The sequence below is a fragment of the Callorhinus ursinus genome, unplaced genomic scaffold (assembly GCF_003265705.2).
Source record: "Callorhinus ursinus isolate GAN/ISIS: 27379988/994484 unplaced genomic scaffold, GSC_fseal_2.0 scaffold50, whole genome shotgun sequence".
NCBI classification, from domain to species: domain Eukaryota; kingdom Metazoa; phylum Chordata; class Mammalia; order Carnivora; family Otariidae; genus Callorhinus; species Callorhinus ursinus.
The window spans coordinates 4,253,884-4,264,837 of record NW_027397112.1 but is presented as its reverse complement, the minus strand read 5'-3'; the positions used below and the strand labels follow the sequence as shown (position 1 = coordinate 4,264,837).

General features: G+C 42.5%; 1 protein-coding gene across 2 annotated transcripts in view; it reads left to right on the top strand.

The window, feature by feature from the left end:
* The window catches only part of MAP2K6 (mitogen-activated protein kinase kinase 6), a 116,068-nt gene that overhangs the window by 67,007 nt on the left and 38,107 nt on the right, over positions 1 to 10,954 (top strand). For both annotated transcript variants that reach the window (XM_025889926.2, XM_025889927.2), the window contains exon 2: positions 6,847 to 6,913. In XM_025889926.2, coding sequence (XP_025745711.1) covers positions 6,847 to 6,913 — 67 coding nt within the window. The remainder of the gene's footprint in view (positions 1 to 6,846; positions 6,914 to 10,954) is intronic.

Genomic DNA, 10,954 nt, shown 5'->3' with positions numbered 1-10,954 from the left:
CTTCCTTCCTTCCTTCCTTTCTTTCTTTCTTTCTTTCTTTTCTTTTCTTTCTTTCTTCTTCCTCCCTTCTTTCTTTCTTTCAGGGCTCAATACTAATGTTCAAAACAACTGAGAAAAGAACAAATTTTCAGTCAACAACCACTTAGGATGTGCAGGCACTGAGCAGAATCGCTGCTGTAATGGAACTTCTATTGGGAAGATAGATACTAAACAAGTAATCAATGCAGAAGTAAACACAGAAAGGCAACCATAAAGTAATGTGGGATTATGAGACATGGTATGAGGAATATAAATGGAGGACAGTCGTGGAGATCCATTTGAGACAGATTGGAGATTTAAAAAAAAAATGGCTTAAGCGATTAGTTTTGTGTTTTTTAAAATTTTAAATTTTAATTCCAGTATAGCTATGTACAGTGTTATATTAGTTTCAAGTGTACAGTGCCGTGATTTGATAATTTTATATGTTACCCGGAGCTCATCACGACAAGTGCCCTCCTTCATCCCCATTACCTATTTCTCCCATCCCCCGACCCACCTGGCTTGTGGTAGCCATCAGTTTGTTCTTTTTAGTTAAGTCTGGTTCTTGGTTTGTCCCTCTCTCTTATTTATTTTCCCCTTTGTTCGTTTGTTTTGTTTCTTAATTTCTACATATGAGTGAAATCTCTGACTTATTTCACTTAGCATAATACTCTCTAGCTCCGTCCACGGTGATACAAATGGCAAGATTTCATTCTTTTGTATGGGTGAGTAATACTCCATTGTGCGTGTGTGCATATATATATGCCACATCTTCTTTATCCATTTATCTATCGATGGACACTTGGGCTGCTTCCATAATTTGGCTATTGTAAATAATGCTGCGGTAAACATAGGGCTGCACATATCCTTTTGAATTAGTGTTTTTGTATTTTTTTTAAGATTTTATTTATTTGTCAGAGAGAGAGAGCACAAGCAGGGAAAGTGGCAGGTAGAGGGAGAAGCAGGCTCCCCGCTGAGCAAGGAGCCTGACGTGGGACTCAATCCCGGGATCCTAGGATCATGACCTGAGCCGAAGGCAGATGCTTAACCGACTGAGCCACCCAGGTGCCCCAGTGTTTTTGTACCCTTTAGGTAAATACCCAGTAGTGCAACTAGTGGATCGTAGGGTAGTTCTGTTTTTAGGTTTTTGAGGAACCTTCAGTCTGTCTTCCAGATTAGCTGTACCTTTCTGCACCCCCACCAACAGAGACAGAGTGGACCTTTTAAACTAAAATGTCAGAGGCTCAGTAAAGTGCGTTGAGTTCACATTCTGTGTGAGATGCTGGAATGTGTAAGCTGGAGGTGTGGACTATGACCCGGAAGGAGTGTTTGGGAAGGTCTGGGAGGGTTCTGTGGGGGCATGTGATAGAAGAGGTAGAAATGGAAGTTTGGGTTCCTGTCTGCAAGAGGCTAGAACCTTCTAGGCAGAAGCAACACAAAGATAAAGGCAAGGTCCCAGGAAATCCATCTCCCTCCTTGAAATCAAAACCACCGCACGTTTTTTTTTGTTTTTGTTTTTGTTTTTAATAATTTTTTATTGTTATGTTAATCACCATACATTACATCATTAGTTTTTGATGTAGTGTTCCATGATTCATTGTTTGTGCATAACACCCGGTGCTCCACGCAGAATGTGCCCTCTTTAATACCCATCACCAGGCTAACCCATCCCCCCACACCCCTCCCCTCTAGAACCCTCAGTTTGTTTTTCAGAGTCCATCGTCTCTCATGGTTCGTCTCCCCCTCCGACTTACTCCCCTTCATTCTTCCCCTCCTGCTATCTTCTTCTTTTTTTTTTCTTAACATATATTGCATTATTTGTTTCAGAAGTACAGATCCGTGATTCATCAGTCTTGTACAATTCACAGCGCTCACCATAGCACATACCCTCCCCAATGTCTATCACCCAGCCACCCCATCCCTCCCATCCACCACTCCAGCAACCCTCAGTTTGTTTCCTGAGATTAAGAATTCCTCGTATCAGTGAAGTCATATGATACATGTCTTTCTCTGATTGACTTATTTCACTCAGCATAACACCCTCCAGTTCCATCCACATTGTTGCAAATGGCAAGATCTCATTCCTTTTGATGGCTGCATAATATTCCATTGTGTATATATACCACCTCTTCTTTATCCATTCATCTGTCGATGGACATCTTGGCTCTTTCCACAGTTCGGCTATTGTAAAACCACCGCACGTTTTAACCTGAGCTGGTCAGCTTTCTTTCTCTAAATGTTATGTCATTCTGCAGAACGTTGGCATGCTCACTGGAGTCTCAGTGGTGGGTGAGATCCAGCGGTTGAGGGGGGGCGGACGGAAGCATCTGTGTCCTTTCGCTCTGGCGAAGCCAGCTTTCTCCTTGCACTCCTTCGCCTCGGCCCTGCTCCGTTAGTTGCTTTGCATCAGATCGTCGCAGTTTAATAACATCTAATGACACTCTTCTCCCGATTTCGGTGCCGGCTACCCCGGGGACTTAAGCCTAGATGCAAGTATTAAGGAGAGGGCAGCCAAGGCCTCCAGGTTGCCGGTGACTTGGCTGGAAATCCCATTCACATTGGGAAACAGATTTGGAAATTAAATTTGGCCCCGGAAGCAATGTCATCCTTTTGTAAAGCTGCAGCAATAATCATAAACCCTCATTGTCACTCCCCCCACCCCCCGACCTCCCAGCCAAGCTGACAAATAGGCATCAGCATATCCTCATGATGCCACCTTCTGTTGACCCTGTGGGATTCTCTGGCTGTTTGGGTTGGCACTGGAACACCATCTTTTCTGTTTTATGTAATAAGGCACATGAGAGAAGCTCTTTGTGCCCAGCCTGTCCGCGTGGGTACTGAGCAAGAGGTCTTGTGTACCCCATCATTTTCGGGATGGTCAAAGCTAGCGAACACTTATGCGGCCTGGGAAATGTTTGCTAACTCTTGGCAAAGTTTTTGTCTTCCGGTGCCATTTTTGCTCCCGGCCAGGATTATAATGACCCAGCTTTGGTTTAAGATGAATGTTGCAAATATATGTGTGTGGTGGGGCTACATTTTCAGAAAACAAGCACGGGTGTGGCACGGGGCTGATGTAATACAGCGCTGCAAATGCTCGCTCAAGCCCACAAGGCTCACCCTCTGCAGATTGTACCAACAAGAGGGCCAAGCTTGTCAAGGTCCGTAGGAGCACACGGGCCTTCTCTCCTTCTGAGAAGGTTGTTACTAGCATGGGACCCAACACGGAGCCTGTTTTCTGATCTATTTTTTCGTGTTTGCTTTAGACTATCAGGGGAAATGGCCATTTCACATCCTTGGGCACAGTGTTGTATTACTTACATTGCTTCTCCGTTTACTTTTTTTTTTTTTTTTTTTAACGTGGTGTTAAATGTTAGCGTCAGGTGTTGGCAGCCTTACCCGGGAAACAGATTGCTTTGAAATAAACACAGCTGGAAACTGACCACATATTGTTTTTCTTTCTCCTAAGAAATGAAAGAGGCATTTATAGAAAGGCTGGAAAAGGCAGTACGGTCCAGGATTACTTTATAGATGTATTTTCTCCCAAGTCTGGTTAGAGGTGCATGTCACGCCTCGGTGTCCAAATGGACCCACTTTCCTTCTTTCTTTGTGAAGTTGCGGTTTGCTGGGAACAGTAAACTCCAAGAGGTTTGCTGCAATCCGCCCTTGAGAGGGTGGAGTCTATTCAGGGCTGTTTCTCTCTGCTGAAGTGTGGTCTTCAGAGCTGAGCGAAGAATGCCTTGTGTGTGCTGCTCTGCGAGCCTTGCTTGCAGCCTTGAAAACCTCATCAGAGTCACTCCTGGCCTCTTACTGGGCTCCTCTTTCAGGGATGGGCAAGTAAGTGAGTTATGGAATTTTGATGCATGTTTCTGCGATTTTTGTCCAATTTGATGCACTGTTGAAAATGAAGGCAGGGTGTATTCTCACCGTGTCATTCAACCAGGTTTTGTGTCTCCTGCAAGTATTTTTCTTGTTGCTGTCAGAAAAGAAGTAGGAGCCTTCTTTTCTCACACCTTGAAGACTTATTTTTGTTTTGGTCATTTATTCCTTTAGCCTCTGTGCCAAGGACTTCTCTCTCTCTCTCTCTCTTTTACTGTTTCTTTGCAGAGACGTTTTAATGATTTGTGGAGTTATCGTATAATCATGAATTGCTAATAGTCAATTGCTATGGTAGACTAATTCATTGCTCTGTTTTTCAAAGGCAGTTTTCCCCCACAAATAGCTATCTCTCTGGACATCTCTCTTGTAAGAGCTGAGTTAGAAGTGAAGAAGAGAGAGGTGTAGGAATTTCAGAGTAACTTTTGCTTTTGGTTTGCTTACATGGCAATGGGGGAGACTTTTTCAGTGGCAAAGTATATTTTACTTTTATTTTGTTTTAACGGAGGGGACGACAGGGTTGTATCTGCTGGGATTATCTGAATTGCCTGCCACCTGTGTTGGAGTAGAGATGTAGTCATCTGGACAAATGGAATTTGTCATGCATTCCTCACGACGGTATTTAAAATAGCATCCTCTAGCTCTTTGACTGAGGTGCATGGAGAGGAATTGTTGGAATTGGGCCACGCATCTATTGGGATTTTCACCATCAGATCCAGCCCTGAGAATTGTTCCTGGTACATAGCTCTCTCTATTATCTACCACATGTATGGACAAGGCTCTCTGTATTGTGTAACTGACCAACTTAGTAACGTGTGCTAAGCGGGGCCATCTGAACTCCGGCAGGAGGAAAGTAATAGTGAGTTTTGAATCTTATAAAACACATAGATGAGCCCAAAGGAGGAGAGCATTGAGAAGACCTGTGACAATGAAGGTGGACCTGAAAGGCTTTCTCTGCGTTGGCTACTGCCAAGCACATTTCTCCTTGGCTTTATACAACTTGGCAGGATTGATCCTGATTTTGGATTTTGAAGGGGTAGAACAAGAGTCAGTTACACATTATCTTGGACTGAGATAATCTGACCAGTTCTGCGCATGAACTTCTTAAATGACTTATTTTTTTAATGAGACTGTACAGATTCTTTCTCTAAGTGATTATAATTAACAGCTACTTAAGATAGGTCTGTGTTCTTTCATATGTGATACCCCATGGCTCTCCTCTCCAGCCAGTGAGGTCGGCATGAGTATTATTTCCCCATTTTACACTTGAGGATACCAAGAGTCAGGTGAATAGTGACTCTGGAGGTCGCTTGGTGCATGAAAGTACCGGAAGTAAGCTGGTTTTTTAAAAGCTCATAATCACATGCTCCCCATGCCCCCCTCTCTCTGATCATCCCTGAACTCCTTCCATTGTAGAACAGAGAGGAATAAGCTCCAGGCTGGGTGTTGGAGACCTGGATTCTGATTCTGACTGGGTCGTTGCTGGTTCTATGATGTTGAGCAATTAACGGAAATCTTTGGATGTCATTTTCCTGCAAGGAGGTTCTATTCTTTGATGTCTTAAGTCTCTTTGCATCTTGAGAATCTCTAACCCAGGCCTTATCCAGGGCTGGTGTCAGTGCTGTAATGCACCCCAGTGATATAGAGCAGAGGGGAGGAAAAAAAAAAAAGGAGAACCCTCGGCATTCTATCCAGCTCTACTTTGGTTTCCCCTGCCAAGCAGGAAGAGACCCAGGATCTCCTTAGGTGAGGAAAATCCTGGGCTCTTAAGAGACTACTACTCACATTCCTGAGCTGGCATTTCTCAGTCTGTTCTTTTTTTATTTTTCCCCTTGAGAGAGGGGGAGGGTCGGGGGAGAGGAAGAGAGAGAATCTCAAGCAGATTCCACGCCCAGTGTGGAGCCTGATGCGGGGCTTAATCTTACGACCCCTGAGCCGAAATCAAGAGTTGGATGCTTAACCGACCAAGCCACCCAGGCGCGCCATCAGTCTATTCTTTTTTATTCGTCAGCAAAATTATTTGAGCCAAACTCTCTGTAGTTTCAGTCCAAGGATGAACACATGGGTTACATTCCCACCTGGTCCCCAAAGAAGCGATAACCTCCTTGCATGAGCCCATCTGTTGCCTTATTCCTTTTTGGGCACAGGGTAAACATAAATAAATATTACTCTCTCCCTCTTTTAAGTGTTTCCACTTATGACAGGTGGTTGACAAATGGTCAGGGCAGAAGAGTGGGAAGGTGTTGTTTATTCTCCCTCCATAGTTAAATCTATCAGTTGTTTACAGATCAAATGAGAAAGTTGTAAGATACTGCGATAAAGGTGATTATATTGGACGGACATTAAAAAAAGGAAAAAATCTAGGGTGCCCGGGTGGCTCAGTCGTTAAGCGTCTGCCTTCGGTTCGGGTCATGATCCCAGGGTCCTGGGATCGAGTCCCACATCAGGCTCCCTGCTCAGCAGGAAGCCTGCTTCTCCCTCTCCCACTCCCCCTGCTTGTGTTCCTGCTTTCGCTATGTCTCTCTCTGTCAAATAAATAAATAAAATCTTTAAAAGAAAAATTAAAAAAAAGGAAAAAATCTATAGCCAATACCATCTACCATTACCATTCTCACGTACAAGAAATAACAAAGAAGTTGGAACGACCACCTCTTGGCAGGGAGGAAGGGGCAGCTCTCCTGGGTAAAGAGAGTTAGCATTCTTATACTGATCTTTTCATCCTTAAGTGGCAAAGAACCTCATCCATGAGCACAGTCTGTATTTGGGAAGCTGTGCTCTGCTTGGTGCTTGGGTGCTCGGCACTCCCAGACTTCCGGGGCGGGAAGTGGGGTTCTGCATGAGGAGACGAGAGCTACACGCTCCCAGGCTAGCCCTTTGCTTCTGCGGCAGTGTCCCTGTTCCCACTCTCATGCTGTGATTTCTACCTTAACTTTATCCTTCTGTCTCTCCCCATAGGCAGGAAGCGAAACCCTGGCCTTAAAATTCCAAAAGAAGCATTTGAACAACCTCAGCCCAGTTCCACGTAAGTTGGCAAGATCATCATCTTAATCCAAACACTTCACTTTACAGATTTCCAGGGAATGGGGGTTCATTTTTGGACTGATGAGCAATGCCTTGACTATGGAAATCACTGTTAGAAAGAAGAGCCCTTTAGAGGGGGGAGCCATGTGCTCACTGTTCTGAGACCTGAAATAATCAGGTCAGTCCGTCTATATTGCGTGGGTAGATTTGAACTCAGCCTCTCACATTACTGGTTGGCAGAAAATTGAGTGTCACAAATGCGTTTGGCATATGGGGTCCTATGGAGTTCAGAAAGGTCCCTGGACCTGGATTTTTTGCCTTTTCCATATAGACTTGAGCAAATAAGCAAATCCCTGGGAGAGCCACTACTATAAAACTTGAGTAGAGATGGAAAGATGATATTTGGTAAGGACTCAGCATCCTGACACCTAAATTCTATCCCATATAACTAGAAGGCAAAATGAGGTAAAGGAACCTTTTTTTTTTTTTTTTTTTTTTTAATTAGCAGAGGCTTTGGCCCAAATCCCTAAGTGAGCTCAAGTCCTGATGAAGCAGGATACCCTCTCCTTTAGCCTCCCTCTTATTTCTTTTTCTCTCTGTGGGGTGCTGAGAGTACCTCCTGTCCAGTTGGAGATATGACCACCTTACAAAGCAGCTGCTTGGGAGGAATGGAAATTGCAAGGAAAAAAGTCACAACATAAGTTGTATAGGGACGTATAGGGAGAGGCCATCCCAATGGAAGCTTGAGTTTTCAAGGCCGTTGGTCATCTCTACAAAAGTGCCTCTCTTTCTAAAGGTTTTTGACCTTAACCACGATCCATCCTATCAGAAAGTGCACCCTGGTGTTGGAAAGCACTAATAAAAATAATCACGTCTACTGTAAGACTTTGTTGAGGCCATTGGCCATTCCCTGCGGTGGTATGAACAAACGTTCCACTCAAGAACCTTTAAGTACAGAGCGGAAAGTACACTCTTCCGGGTTCTGCTCTGTGGCTCGAGGGCAATGCTCACCTTAGACTGGTCCTTTCCTGAGGCTCTGCAGCAGGAGGTTCTTTCCATAGCTGCTATCGAGATTGGTGTTTTTGGTCCTTTTGGTGTTTTTTTTTTCTTCCTGTGGACCTATGACCTGTGTAATTTATAACATCTCCTCTCTGATTGGTTTCTCAAGAGTTTAGACTCAAATATATTACTTCCCTGTACTATCTGTATAGGACTCTGTGTGATATACTTTTAAAACTTTTCAACTTGAAATTATTGTAGATTCACAGGAGAGGACAAAGAAGTGCACAGGGAAGTCCCATGTACCCTGCCCCTAGTTTGTGTCCTCCCCTCCACGTTCACATCTTAACACAACTGCCACCCAATGTCAAAACAAAGTGGTATTGATGCAAACCATAGAACTTATTCAAATCTCACCATTATTATAAGTACTCGTTGTGTGTGTGTGTGTATAGCTCTATGCAGTTTTATCACGTGTAGCCTTATGGAACCACTACCATAATCAAGATATTCAATTGTATCAACACCACAAGACTCTTTGGTGTTACTCCCTTATAGTCACGCCCACCTCTAACCCCCAACCCTAATTTCTGGCAACCACTCATCTGTTTCCCATTTCCATTTTGTTGTCTCATGGTTGCTACATAAACTAAGTCATGCGTCTCCTATTTAAGATTGGCTTTTCCATGCAGCATAGTTTCCTCGAGGCTCATTCAAGTTGTTGCATGTATCAGTAGTTCTTTCCTTGTTATTGCTGAATCCATTCCATGGTATGGATATACCACAGTTTGTTGAACCCTTTAGCCTTTGAAGGAGATATGGGTAGTTTCCAGTTTTGGAAAACTGGGGCTATTGTGACAAAAGTAAGTTTCTGCATGAAAATAAGTCTTCATTTCCCTGGAGCATATGTCCAGTAGTGTGATTGCTGGGCCATTCAGTAAGTCCATTTTTGAAATAACTTCCAAAGTATTTTCCAGAGTGGTTGTACCATTTTACATTCTTACTAGCAATTTGCGATGATCCAGTTTCTCTGCATCCCTGCCAACATTAACACTATTATCCATTTTAGTCATTCTTTTTTTAAAAAATATTTATTTATTTATTTTTGCGTGAGAGAGAGAAAGTGCAAGTTGGGGGGAGGGGCAGAGGGAGAGGGAGGGAGAGAGAGAGAATCTTGATCAGACTCCCTGCTGAGCATGGAGCCTGACATGGGGCTCGATCTCACAACCCTGAGATCATGACCTGAGCTGAAGTTAAGAGTCGGACACTTAACTGACTAAGCCACCCAGGAGCCCCATTAGCCATTCTGATAGATGTAAAATGATATATCTTGCAATTCTCATTTTTATTTTTCTAATGATGATGCTGAGTAGTTTTAGGTGTTTCTTTTCTTTTTTTTTTTTTTTAAAGATTTTATTTATTTGACAGAGAGACACAGCGAGAGAGGGAACACAAGCAGGGGGAGTGGGAGAGGGAGAAGCAGGCTTCCCGCTGAGCAGGGAGCCCGACGCGGGGCTCAATCCCAGGACCCTGGGATCATGACCTGAGCCAAAGGCAGACGCTTAATGACTGAGCCACCCAGGCGCCCCTAGGTGTTTATTTTCTATCTATCTATCTTTGGTGGTGAAATGTCTGTGCACGTCTTTGCCTACTTCTTAGATTACTTTTTTAATGTTGAGTTTTGAGAGCTCTTTTCTATATTCTAGACACAAGGAGTTTGTCAGATATGTGATTTAAAAAACATTTTCTCCCAGTCTATAATTTGTCTCTTCATCCTTTTATTTTGATGAAATCCCATCTAGCAATTTTTCCTCTTACGGGTCATGCTTTCGGTGACAATTTTAAGAACCTATTGCTTCACACTTTGTTCTTGTTTTTCAAAATGATTTTGGCTATTTTGGGGCTTTTCCCTTTCCATATTAGTTTTAGAATCAGGTTGTCTATGTCTACAAATGAATTTGATGAGATTTTGGTAGGAATTATGTGTAACCTTTAGATCGATTTGGGGAGAGTTGACGTCTTGACTACAATGAGTCTCCTAATCCATGAACCTGGTAGATTTCTGCAAGTCTTTAGATTTTCCTTGATGTCTTTCATCAGCATTTTATAGTTTTTATCATATGGACTCTTTACGGTAGGGTTTGTTAAGATTTATACCTAAGTATTTCATTTTGTGGGGAGCAACTGTAAATGATACTCCATTTTAAATTTTGGTTTCCACCTGTTAAGGGTCAGTGTGTAGAAATGCAGTAGATTTTTCTGTATTGCTCTTGTATCCTGGGACCATACTGAATTCACTTAGTAGTTCTAGGAGCATTTTTGTAGATTCTTTGTGTGTGTGTGTTTTTGTAGATTCTTTATAGAGTTTTCTATGTCTGCAATCATGCCACCTGCAAACAGAGAGTTCTCTTTCTCCTTTCCAAATTGTATTTTTAAAAACTTTCGTTATTTTTTTGCTTTATTTGAGTGGCAAGAATGTCCAGTACTATGTCAGATAAGATTGGTGAGAGTAAGCAACCTTGGTTTGTTGTTAGAGGGAAAGTGTTCAATCTTTACCATTAAGCGTGATGTTAGGTTTTTGTAGGTTGAGGCTTGAAAAAGTTCCTCTCTAGTTGTGGGGTACTGAGGGTTTTTATTGTTAATGTGTCTTGAATTTTGTTAAGTGCTTTTTTGTGCATCACTTGACATGATCATAGATTTTTCTTCTTTGTACTGTTGATATGGATTACATTATGATTGATTTTTAAATATTAAACGAGCTTTGCATGCCCCAAATAAATTCCATTTGGTTGTGGTACATTTTTAAAAATACATTGTTGGATTCAATCTGTTGAAATTTTGTTGAGGATTTTTGTGTCTGAGCTCATGAGATATGTTGGTCTGTAGTGGGTTGTTCTGAGTTCTTTTTTTGGGGGTGTGTGTGTGCTGTTATCTTCTGGTTTTGACATTAAGGTAATATTGGCCTCATAAAATGAATTGGTAAGAGTTTCTTCTGTTTTTTTTTTTTTCTGGTAGACACATAAATTCTGTATTAATTCTTTTT